Source organism: Gymnodraco acuticeps, unplaced genomic scaffold, assembly GCF_902827175.1.
Source record: "Gymnodraco acuticeps unplaced genomic scaffold, fGymAcu1.1, whole genome shotgun sequence".
Lineage (NCBI taxonomy): Eukaryota > Metazoa > Chordata > Actinopteri > Perciformes > Bathydraconidae > Gymnodraco > Gymnodraco acuticeps.
In genome coordinates, this window is record NW_022991756.1 from 21,554 (window position 1) to 34,542 (window position 12,989).

Sequence of the window (12,989 nt, forward strand, 5' to 3'; positions counted from 1 at the left end):
TTTCATTTATTGTCTCATTTCCATTCAGTCATTAAGTGCTATTAAATGTTAATGTGCTACATATCCACACAAACACACAAAGTGTGCAATCCAATGAATGTTAATCTAACTGGGTTTTGATAGATAACATATCTCTTTTTCTTCTCTCAATTACTTTATTTCTATTGTGCACTCTAATCAATATTAATCAAACTATTGTTCGTTTATAAATTTTAAGAATGGCGTTTATCTTTTTTGAGAATTAGTTCTTATTTTATTTTATTTATTGGGATCTACAACAGATGATACAACTGTTTGTGTCAGTAAACGTGTACTAACAGAGGCGGGGGTGTTTGTGGAAATAACGGGGACAGAGCTGCTGTCAGACGATCAGCTGTGCAGCGTCATCACAAACGGACGTCGCTTCACGTGACGCTCCGGAGGAAAGGACGTCCCATTGCTCTTAAAACTCATTTCCCTGCTTCTCGTGGTTTCCTTGCGTCCCTCCATGCTTCCCTGGTGGGAGGGACTAAACGCAGGGAAACGACGCAAGTGAGGGAAGCAAGGATTTAATTTAATCGACCTGAGAAGCAGCGTTGGGCTGCTTCTCAGGTCGATTATTTTCATTTCCTCGCTCCTCGGTCCTCGGTCTCACCGGAAGTTGATTTGCCTGCGCCATCTTGAGTACCGTCCCATGGCTCTTATTTCTGCCGGAGGACCGAGGATCGAGGAGCGATCATGGAGGAGAGATAACCGAGGAACCACCAGACCATCCTCCGATGAAATCCTCAGATACTCGCCCCGCCCCCTTACTGTGTATCGCTCACTGATTGGACGATGCAGTGCATGCACTGATCTGATGCTTCTTGACATGAGAGCAGAGTGAAGAAAACACATGAACCTCATGGAAGTCACTCCTCAGTTTATACCGTGTTTTGTTTCAATTCATGTTTCATTTAGTTACAAATATGTGATATATCTGAACAACAAAGTGGTCAAAAATAATTTTATTCATTTTTTGGAAATATTTTCATGATCGCTTTTTTCGTTTTACATTTTCATTTATTGTCTCATTTCCATTCAGTCAGTCATTAAGTGCTATTGAAATGTTAATGTGCTACATATCCACACAAACACACAAAGTGTGCAATCCAATGAATGTTAATCTAACTGGGTTTTGATAGATAACATATCTCTTTTTCTTCTCTCAATTATTTTATTTCTATTGTGCACTCTAATCAATATTAATCAAACTATTGTTCGTTTATACATTTTAAGAATGGCGTTTATCTTTTTTGAGAATGAGTTCTTATTTTATTTCATGTATTTGGGTCTACAACAGATTATACAAATGTGTGTGTCAGTAAATGTGCACTAACAGAGGCGGGGGTGTGTGTGGAAATAACGGGGACAGAGCTGCTGTCAGACGATCAGCTGTGCAGCGTCATCACAAACGGACGTCGCTTCACGTGACGCTCCGGAGGAAAGGACGTCCCATTGCTCTTAAAACTAATTTCCCTGCTTCTCGTGGTTTCCTTGCGTCCCTCCATGCTTCCCTGGTGGGAGGGACTAAACGCAGGGAAACGACGCAAGTGAGAGAAGCAAGGTTTCATTTAATCGACCTGAGAAGCAGCCTTGGTCTCTACCTGACCGGAGTCACGCTGTGTGTGTCCGTCAGGAAACACGCGGTTTACAAGTAGTTCCAGCAAACATCCGCTGATAAACTGCGATGTTAACAACCTCATGATAACCTCATATGTTTTAACTTAGGATCATACCTGTGTTTAGTCTAGAAAAAGGTAAATGTGTGCATTTTATTATAAAGTTGTGTATATTTACAGACCGTTGCAAAAACTAAGAAGCTTATAAACATCCGGTTTAAAACTAAAAGAGCTTTGAAACACAATGAAAGATGTTTGGAGTTTTATTTGAGTTATTCATTTAAACTTGTTGTCTAAGAGATGCTGATTTGAAACCGTTGTTACATACAGTTACGGCACTTCCTGTTTCTGCGGAGAGAGGGGAAGCCGTCCCAAAGCTTGCTGCTGTATTTACTTCTTCTTCTTCTTCTTCTTCTTCTTCTTCTTCTTCTTCTTCTTCTTCTTCTTCTTCTTCTTCTTCTTCTTCTTCTTCTTCTTCTTCTTCTTCTTCTTCTTCTTCTTCTTCTTCTTCAGATGAATGGTAATTCGCAACCAGTTGGAGCATCGTCGCCACCTACTGTTGATTTATGGAGTCTTTCAATGATATTCTTGAGATCAGACCAGTTGTTTTTGAGAAATGCAAAGAACCTCATCTCCAGTGTTTCTTGTGAAGATTGGTTTTAAGACCCATTTCCATAATGTCATTTTATTTCCAGTGCAGATTTCAGAATGTCTCTCTGGGCAACAAAACAATACACGTCCAATGGTCTCTGGTTATTGGCAACCATCACAATTACCAGTTGTTTTCCAATTAGATGCAGTGACGAGTTCAATCTGGAACGTCCTAATCTTATCCTGCTAACGATGCTCTGGTCTCCCCTGTTCCCCCCCCCCAAGGCTTTCCATTCCTACTTCCCTTTGAATCTCAACGTCTTCCCTTTGTGTTATTGTCCCATAACTCGTGCCATTATGTTTTGATTCAAACGTGTTTTGGCACATTTGTAAATATATCTGCCTCGTTTCTGAAGCTGCAGCGCATTTCGTCCTAATGGAAGAGTTCTGGGACGCTGTAACACGTTTGCACGGGTCGGCCACCGTAGTTTTATTATCTGCAGTAATCCACTATATAAGATGCAATTTATAGATAAGAAACACATACATGAAGCATGACGATATAAACCAGAAGGCGCTGCACATTATATTTTCTAATGACTGTTTACTTTCTTCAAGAAAAGTCTTCAGTCCTTTCTTCAGTCTATCAGGATGTTGTGCAAGTGCATGAGTGGACGGATGCGTGTGTGAGGAGTGGCGGATATAACACACTCCTAAAAGCAGAACTTCGTCAGAACCTTCGGAGTGCAGTGTGAGTGCAACAGGTCACTGACACGGTAAGTCGAAATATCAGATAAATCACATTTTAAGTTTAAAACCTGTAAATAGATTTATGAGATAATTCAATTTAAATCATGTTCAATTCTAATGATCTATGGCTTAAGGGTTAGTTTTGTTTAGCTGTAGTTTACCACATTATTGCTTGATTCCTAAAGTTTATATTTGCTTAAATGTTTCTTGCACCAAATAAATGTATATGTTGTTGTCCTTTTTGTATTATGTTAAATTCAGCATGATAAAAACGTGATAAAGCTGAATTATGATGTCTTTATAATGCATACAGATACTAAGAAAAGACAAGAGATCATTTATACCAGATGTTATTTCCATGTTTAAACAACTTTCCCCCTAATTCCCAGCTCGACCCAGCCATGGATTATTCCTTCAAAGACAATGAATTTATCAGTGATTTCCCCGATTATGATTTTAACTACACACTCCTCGGTTCATATGATTCTAACTACACACTGCCCCCGTTCCATGACTCTCCGCCTGAGATGCAACCGATCCAGATCGCGTCTCTGGTTTTCTACGGCCTGGTGGTCCTGCTGGGGGTCCCCGGGAACGCTGTGGTGGTCCTGGGTGACGGGCTTCTGCATGCCCCGCTCCGTCACCTCCCTCTGGTTCCTCAACCTGGCGCTGGCGGACCTCCTGTGCTGCCTCTCGCTGCCGCTGCTCATGGTGCCTCTGGCCCACGACGACCACTGGCACTTCGGATCCCTGGCCTGCACCTTGGTGAAAGGCCTGTTTTACCTGGTGATGCACTGCAGCATCCTGCAGCTGGTGCTAATCAGCGTGGACCGCTGGATGCTGGTCAGCAGGCCCGTGTGGTGTCAGAACAAAAGGCGGCCCAAACAGGCTGCTCTGGGCTGTGTGGCTGTGTGGGTTCTGGCGCTGATCGGCAGCATCCCCCAGTTTGTCTACACCAAGCAGATCGAGGCGGGTGAGGAGAAGCGAGAGTGCATCACGGTGTACTCTCACCTCAGCGCCAGGCTCGTCATCTCCTACCGCTTCCTGGTTGGATTCCTGCTCCCCTTCCTGGTGATCGTGGCCTGTCACCTGGTGGTTTACAGCCGGGCGGAGAGCGGGGTCTCTCGGAGTCGGACCCGGTCCAAGCGGACGCTGAGGGTCATCGTTGTGGTGGTGCTGAGCTTCTTCCTGTGCTGGCTGCCGCTGCACATCGTGGACTTCATGGTGCTGTTGACCCCGCGTAACTCCCCTCACAGTCCCAAGCTGTACCTGGCGCAGGTGTTATCGCTGTGCCTGGCTTACTTCAACAGCTGCCTGAACCCGCTGCTCTACGTGTGTCTGGGTCGGGGGTTCAAAGACAGCATGAACCGCTCGCTGCGCAACATGCTGCACTTCATCAGCGAGGAGCCGGCGTCCAGGGTGAGCATCACCAACAACGACACCAAGAGCTCCTTATATGCGAAGGACACAACTCAAATCTGAGGCTGTTCTCACGCAGTTAGCTACTCTGAAGAAAAGTGTTATATACCCATGAGGGAGACTAGGGCGGTTGCAACCCTTTTGGATTGTTCTAAAACAATGTTTGGTCTAGAGTGACCACATTTTGATATATTAAATGTACAGCTGTCTGCTAGTTAGCCATTACCCTTACCCCACATTGATGTACTGTGTTTTATGCTATTCTGTAAGTGTTTCTATCCAACTGGGTACGGTTGCAACACCTTTGAGTTATTTTTGTCTAGAGTAACCACATTTTAATATATTAAAGTTACATCTGTCTGATAGATAGCCATACATGTTAAAGATGATTACATATGACATTCACAACAATTTAACATAAATAGTTTACGATATTTATTTGAATGGAAGAAGTCAAATGTTTTGCGACTGACCCGAACCCTGCGAAATCCCCCTCAGGCCCAATCTCTACCTGAGCAGGTGTTAGCACTTGCTATACAGTTATTCCCAAGATATCAAAACATTTGATTGCATCAAGTGTCTCATACCAAACGAGGACTTATATTTTGAAATGACTTACTTCGTACTCCATAGATCATTTGACCATTTAGTAAAGTACAATTGCTTTTCACTATTTAGCTTCTGTTCTGCCTTAATGAGCATACTATTCTTAACATATCTACAATCATGTTAGTTTTATTTATCTGCCCTGTTCCCTGAAGCACTTATCTTGAAACATACGCGTCCAATGACTTCAGCTTGAGGAGCAACATGAAGTGAAAACCCCAACGCTGCAGTTTTCTCAGCTAATTTTGGAGGGTCATCATTCAACTGCATCAGCAAAAGGGTTTTTGCTGATGCAGTTGAATGATGAGTCTATATATTGTCATTGTCAAAATTAGAAATGAAGGAACAATTTGGCAATCTGAAATATTTCCTGTGGTCATTCATGTCATGCAACAAAAACACTTCTGTTTTTCGCTCCAATTGGATGTCTTTTTGTCCATTTCTATTAAGAATGTACAACATGTTTGATCTCTGGATTGCTTTTTGTGTGATGTAATTCAAGTTTGTTGTAAAAAAAACATGTTTCATATATATTTGTGTAGTTCTTGTGTTCTTTGTGTAGTCATATTGTCTAGCAGGAACCTGCAATGACCACCAGAGGGAGCTCCTCTCTAGATATCTGATTTCCAGTGGCTTCGGGGTGCATTATGCATGTGTTCACATTCATGCAGTAAGACCCATGTGTGAGTGTGTCAGACCTAAGAGACCAAAGAGAGATGTTTGTAAATGGGCTGTACTTATATATCTCTTTCTTTCTGTACCATTTCCAAATAAACAAAACAACAACATGTGTTAAAATTAAGAGCAAAGTTGCCTTTATTTACAAACTACATTCATTCCAAACAAGGCCACATGATGGATATACAAGAGCATACATATTTACAAGACTGTCCCTGTGTTTCAGTGAATCTGCGCACTTGTACATACTGTGTGTGCACGCATGCATGGACACTGGTCCCTTATATGGCTTCTGTTGAACCTATTACTGTCTCTCTGATGCTGATTGGCTGCTGCAGATCCATTTGCAAAGAGTGCCTCAAACTAAAGGGATGTTTCTCGATAGGATGCTGATTCGTGGCTAAATAAAGATAGGTGCTTCACTCCAGTTAAGTCTAATTAATCGGTTGCCTAACCATTCAAAAGTGTTGTTTCTGTGAATAAGCACTAAGGTTTAAATGACGCTGTTACTTTGATTAGTGCCACATTTGTTCGACCCGTTTTTCTGAGAAAAGTAATCGCCTTAAAACCCTTTTAAGTAATTATTTCTAAGTTTAGCACGACTTGAAGCGTTTGTACCTATTAGTCATTGACCACAAATCTATTCTAAATTACGTTAAAAGGCCAACAGACATCAGGAATAGCTGGCAGTGTATTCAGTCCCTTGGAGTTGAAGTAAACACATCGTGACTCACCAATTATCATCAATTAGAGCAGGAAAATGCCCATTAGTGTCTGAAGCGTTGTCAGCTACAAGATACATTAAACCAGATGCCTTTTGGAGGCGGAAACTCAGTAGTGTTATCAGTCTGTTTTCCTCTGAGCTACATATTTTCTGACCGTTGATTTTGAACAAGCAATCGGATGTTTATATAAGCATCCTGGCTACCGCTGTCTGCAAACATAGATATAACTGTTGGAGTCCAACAGAAGTGATCCAAGTTCAAGTTAAACACTAGTTCATCATTCTCCCTCCTTTCCTTCTTGGCCTCTTCTGTTAATGGCGCACGCTGAGTATGCAGAGAGTATATTATATACTGTCATTAGAGGTAGGTACATTTCATGATTCATGACTAAATGAAGCAGCTACACCGGTGCTCTAAACGAAGCTGCAGCCAGAACACTGAACACAATTAAAACGTTGGCTTTAACTAAAAGTATTATGTCAACAGATTCAAGCCAACGTTTCAATTCATTCAGTGTAGAAACAGGTGTGTGTGTGTGTGTGTGTGTGTGTGTGTGTGTGTGTGTGTGTGTGTGTGTGTGTGTGTGTGTACCCCTTCACCTAGATTGCAGGGTTAGGGGTTGAAAGTTATGTTTCTCTGTTGTTAATCAGTGTTGTTTTCATTGTGTTTGTTACATGAGCCCTATGAGGAAACATTTGACTGTATATCTAGAAAAAGCACACACACACACACACACACACCCACACACACACACACACACACACACACACACACACACACACACATACCATGTATACATCACTTCAGGGGACATTACATTGACTTACATGCATTTCCTGGAGACTTATCCTAACCTTAACCATAACCAACACATGCCTAACCCTAACCAAGTCTTCACCCTAAAATTAATGACTCCCCTCATGGGGACCTCCAATTTGTCCCCATAAGGGAAGCCAGTCCCCACACGTGACTATGTAAACATATGTAGGTCCCCACAAGTATAGTAATGCTAGACCACACACACACACACACACACACACACACACACACACACACACACACACACACACACACACACACACACACAGAACATCCCCCTACCCTTTACAGGACCTTTAATTATTCACGTTCTGACTCACTGATGCTGCACTTCAGTGATCAGGGGTTACGTAATCAGGACACAGAAAAAGTAGTCCCTTACAGTAACATTAAAAATAAGACGTAATCAGACTGCTTAACACAGGGGTCTAAAACTCAATTTGAGTCATGGTGTGTGTGTGTGTTTCTGTGTGATGTGTGTGTGTGAGAGCGTTTCCTCACACGGTGGTCATGACTTTGAGCGACCCCGAGCGGAACCTGAGGATCTTCTTCTTGAGGGCGTGGGACGCTTTGATCTTGACGAAGGCTTTTGGTTGGACGTTGACGTTGGCGGTGGTCTTGGGTGAAGGGGATGAAGACGAAGATGAAGAGGCCAGGCGAGGCGGCAGCTGTTGGGGCCAAACGAGACCCCCGAAATCATCCGAGTCACTGGACAGGGAGCTGGAGGCCGGGGAGTAAACTTCGCTCATGCTGGACTCGGATTCTGCGGGGCCATTGTAGCCCTCCTCGCCCCGACAGAGCGGCGCCCTCTGCTGGAAGTCCTGCTGCTGGGAATGGGAACAATGGCGAGCTTTTCGAAGTGCCCGTCTTATTCCCGCCGCTGCTTCCTCCCCTTCATCCTGGCTGAGCTCCAGGTTGGAGCACCAGCGCCGGCTCTCGTTGCCGACGCCCCCCTGAGGTCCAGGAACTCGGGTATTCTGGTCCGTTTTTCCTTGGTGCCTCTCGGTGGTGCTGTACCGGCGCTCAGGCAGAACCCTCCGACCCAGCAGGCTGTTTTCAGACTGGGATCTGCTGGTTTTACTGCTGGATTTCTTGGGTTTCGGCCGCTCGTTGTGGCTCTTCTTGGAAGTTCTTTCCTTGGAGTGCTGTCCCACCTGTCCGGGGATGAACTGAGCACCAACTGAACTGTGTTTGTGAGGATGTGAGTAATGATGCTGGGGGGATGGGGGCTCACAATAAGGGTCACGAGGCCCAACACCACAGTTGGGGTCCAAAGAGGGCAGAGGTGATGGTAGTCTCTCGGCCAGAGAGAGTGGTCTGGACTGGGGGTAGGGCAGAGCCAGATAGCAGTCCTCCTCCAGAGATGGAGCCTCTTCCCCCTGCAGCAGGTCACAACCCCAGCCCTGGCTCTGAGAAAGGTCAACATGTGGCAGCAGATGGGGGTCAGGAAAGCGCTGCTTCGAGGAAAAGGAAGGAGTTCTCTTGCGTAGGGATGTGTAGTACTGGGGGTCGGGGGTCAGGGTGGTGCGAGGCCAACAGTGCCGTGATTTGAGGGTGTAGCGGTGGACGAGACTCAGGATGTAACCCTCCACCCTCACAGCCCGCTGGTATTCCTCCTCTGAGACCTGGTACTCCTGCCAGGCGTCCCACTGCCAGGCCTCCTCAGCAATGCCCTCCAGAGGCGGGTACGGGGCGGAGAAAGATCGGGGTAACGAGGTGCGAAGGACGGGCATCTCCACGTCTCCGTTCAGCATCAGGGGGTCGTCTGATGACAGAAACAATGCTGTTTACAACAAGATGGGGAAGGATTATAACACATAAACACAGCGGTGCAGGGATGATGTATTTCTGTGTTGGACCCTGAAGGCAGCATCTCCCTGGTCCAATGGGATTTCTCCATGTGATTTGGGATTATTGCATTAAAAAAATCAGCAGGATAATCTCCACATATTAACACTACTTTATGATTTTTTAAGTAAAAAGCCAACATTAGGCAATAAAGGAACTACAGCATGGTCACATGGCTTCGCATATATCCACCAGGTATGACCAGACAGGTATTCAGGCTTACAGACTTCATCAAACCCTCCACTCCAACAGAACACACACACACAAATACATAACAACACCATCAGCTGGATGCACACCAACATGACCATTCTCTAGCAACACTACAACACGTCACCACCGCTAAGCTAAAGGCGGCTAATGTTGGGCTATAAAGGAACTACAGCACGGTCACATGACTTCACGTCACCACAGCTAAGCTAAAGGTGGCTAATGTTGGGCTATAAAGGAACTACAGCACGGTCACATGACTTCACGTCACCACCGCTAAGCTAAAGGCGGCTAATGTTGGGCTATAAAGGAACTACAGCACGGTCACATGACTTCACGTCACCACAGCTAAGCTAAAGGTGGCTAATGTTGGGCTATAAAGGAACTACAGCACGGTCACATGACTTCACGTCACCACCGCTAAGCTAAAGGCGGCTAATGTTGGGCTATAAAGGAATTACAGCACGGTCACATGACTTCACATCACCACAGCTAAGCTAAAGGCGGCTAATGTTGGGCTATAAAGGAACTACAGCTCGGTCACATGACTTCACGTCACCACCGCTAAGCTAAAGGCGGCTAATGTTGGGTTATAAAGGAACTACAGCACGGTCACATGACTTCTCCTCACCACCGCTAAGCTAAAGGCGGCTAATGTTGGACTATAAAGGAACTACAGCACGGTCACATGACTTCACGTCACCACCGCTAAGCTAAAGGCGGCTAATGTTGGGTTATAAAAGAACTACAGCACGGTCACATGACTTCTCGTCACCACCGCTAAGCTAAAGGCGGCTAATGTTGGGCTATAAAGGAATTACAGCACGGTCACATGACTTCACATCACCACCGCTAAAATAAAGGCGGCTAATGTTGGGCTATAAAGGAACTACAGCACGGTCACATGACTTCACGTCACCACCGCTAAGCTAAAGGCTGCTAATGTTGGGTTATAAAGGAACTACAGCACGGTCACATGACTTCACGACACCACCGCTAAGCTAAAGGCGGCTAATGTTGGGTTATAAAGGAACTACAGCACGATCACATGACTTCTCGTCACCACCGCTAAGCTAAAGGTGGCTAATGTTGGACTATAAAGGAACTACAGCACGGTCACATGACTTCACGTCACCACCGCTAAGCTAAAGGTGGCTAATGTTGGGCTATAAAGGAACTACAGCACGGTCACATGACTTCACGTCACCACAGCTAAGCTAAAGGTGGCTAATGTTGGGCTATAAAGGAACTACAGCACGGTCACATGACTTCACGTCACCACAGCTAAGCTAAAGGCGGCTAATGTTGGGCTATAAAGGAACTACAGCTCGGTCACATGACTTCACGTCACCACCGCTAAGCTAAAGGCGGCTAATGTTGGGTTATAAAGGAACTACAGCACGGTCACATGACTTCTCCTCACCACCGCTAAGCTAAAGGCGGCTAATGTTGGACTATAAAGGAACTACAGCACGGTCACATGACTTCACGTCACCACCGCTAAGCTAAAGGCGGCTAATGTTGGGTTATAAAGGAACTACAGCACGGTCACATGACTTCTCGTCACCACCGCTAAGCTAAAGGCGGCTAATGTTGGGCTATAAAGGAATTACAGCACGGTCACATGACTTCACATCACCACCGCTAAAATAAAGGCGGCTAATGTTGGGCTATAAAGGAACTACAGCACGGTCACATGACTTCACGTCACCACCGCTAAGCTAAAGGCTGCTAATGTTGGGTTATAAAGGAACTACAGCACGGTCACATGACTTCACGACACCACCGCTAAGCTAAAGGCGGCTAATGTTGGGTTATAAAGGAACTACAGCACGATCACATGACTTCTCGTCACCACCGCTAAGCTAAAGGTGGCTAATGTTGGACTATAAAGGAACTACAGCACGGTCACATGACTTCACGTCACCACCGCTAAGCTAAAGGTGGCTAATGTTGGACTATAAAGGAACTACAGCACGGTCACATGACTTCACGTCACCACCTGCTAAGCTAAAGGCGGCTAATGTTGGGCTATAAAGGAACTACAGCACGGTCACATGACTTCACGTCACCACCGCTAAGCTAAAGGCGGCTAATGTTGGGCTATAAAGGAAATACAGCACGGTCTCATGACTACACGTCACCACCGCTAAGCTAAAGGCGGCTAATGTTGGGCTATAAAGGAACTACAGCACGGTCACATGACTTCACGTCACCACCGCTAAGCTAAAGGCGGCTAATGTTGGGCTATAAAGGAACTACAGCACGGTCACATGACTTCACGTCACCACCGCTAAGCTAAAGGTGGCTAATGTTGGGCTATAAAGGAACTACAGCACGGTCACATGACTTCACGTCACCACCGCTAAGCTAAAGGCGGCTAATGTTGGGTTATAGAGGAACTACAGCACGGTCACATGACTTCACGTGACCACCGCTAAGCTAAAGGCGGCTAATGTTGGGCTATACTTTATGCACTATATTATATGATGTGCTGGATTTAGACACAGGATTGTTTTGTGTGTGTTTGTGCACCTCAGTGTTTTCTTACCCACAGACTTGGGTCGGTCGTTGGTCCGGCAGCAGATCGACTCTGATGGTTCAGTGTAACACCTTCCTTTAGGAGACTGACCCTCACTGGACTCATAGAAACCTAAAGGAAATTAAACAGAGAGACAGAAAAAGAACCACGTTAACTAAAGCTCACTGATCATCTCTAAAAACAAGCAGGCAGCGTTTCACTGCGTTTCACAAATCAGAATAACAGGCTGCTGGAGCATGAAGGAGCAAAGAGAGAAGCAGAAACAACATTACACACTCATGGCATGTTTCAAAATGCACAGAGAAACATGAATATATCAGGGCTCAGAGCATATACATGTATGCAAGATCCATCACTACGTTTATTCAAAAGATTAAAATACAAAGTGCACGTTTATAATTAATGAGTAAGTCTGAAACACTATTGATTTAAATTCAGGCCTCTCAGTGTTCAGTGGGGGGAAAGGGTCCACAGAAAATAAATGCAATTATTCTGTTTTAAAGCTCAATCCAGGTGTTTAAAATGAATTTGATAGTTCAATTAAATTACAATTAAATGTAATAATTATAATAATAATAATAATAATAACCTGAACTGGGCCGGCTGTCTCCATCACAGTCGGTGTCGACCCGCAGCTCCAGAGCCTGCATCAGACCCCAGGGGGAACTATGGAGGGTGCTCTGAAACACACACACACACACACACACACACACACACACACACACACACACCACACACACACACACACACACACACACACACACACACACACACCACACACACACACACACACACACACACACACACACACACACACACACACACACACACACACACACACACACACACACAGGCACACTCACTGTTATCCTGCTGTCTCCATTTGTGCTCAAGGCCCGCAGCTTCATTTTCTTTCTGCTTGCAAATAATATAATACGTTTATTATATGGTTACATGCTGCTTTACAGAAGCACGTTGCCCATAAATACGTTGCAATACTGTGATATAATACATTATTTCATATTATATATTTATATATGTATATATTTATATAGTCTTAAAGTTACAACTGGCCCTTTGATTGCAACCTTAATGCTGATGTGGCCCGAGATGAAATTGAGTTTGACACCCCTGATGTAAGTCAGACTTGATTACGTCTTA

General features: G+C 44.8%; 2 protein-coding genes across 2 annotated transcripts; one reads left to right on the forward strand and one right to left on the reverse strand.

The window, feature by feature from the left end:
• The first annotated feature begins 2,981 nt into the window (after positions 1–2,981).
• Positions 2,982–5,815, forward strand: LOC117534943 (C5a anaphylatoxin chemotactic receptor 1). Its single transcript, XM_034199222.1, is given in 2 exon segments — positions 2,982–3,589; positions 3,591–5,815. Coding segments are annotated over 2 exon segments (1,134 nt in total). The 5' UTR covers positions 2,982–3,328; the 3' UTR covers positions 4,464–5,815.
• Positions 5,816–7,408: 1,593 nt separating this feature from the next.
• LOC117534945 (dapper homolog 3-like) lies at positions 7,409–12,508 on the reverse strand (the record flags this gene model as incomplete). The annotated part of the gene is given in 3 exon segments (XM_034199224.1): positions 7,409–8,993; positions 11,838–11,939; positions 12,418–12,508. Coding segments are annotated over 3 exon segments (1,431 nt in total). The 3' UTR covers positions 7,409–7,725.
• Between the last annotated feature and the right edge of the window lie 481 nt (positions 12,509–12,989).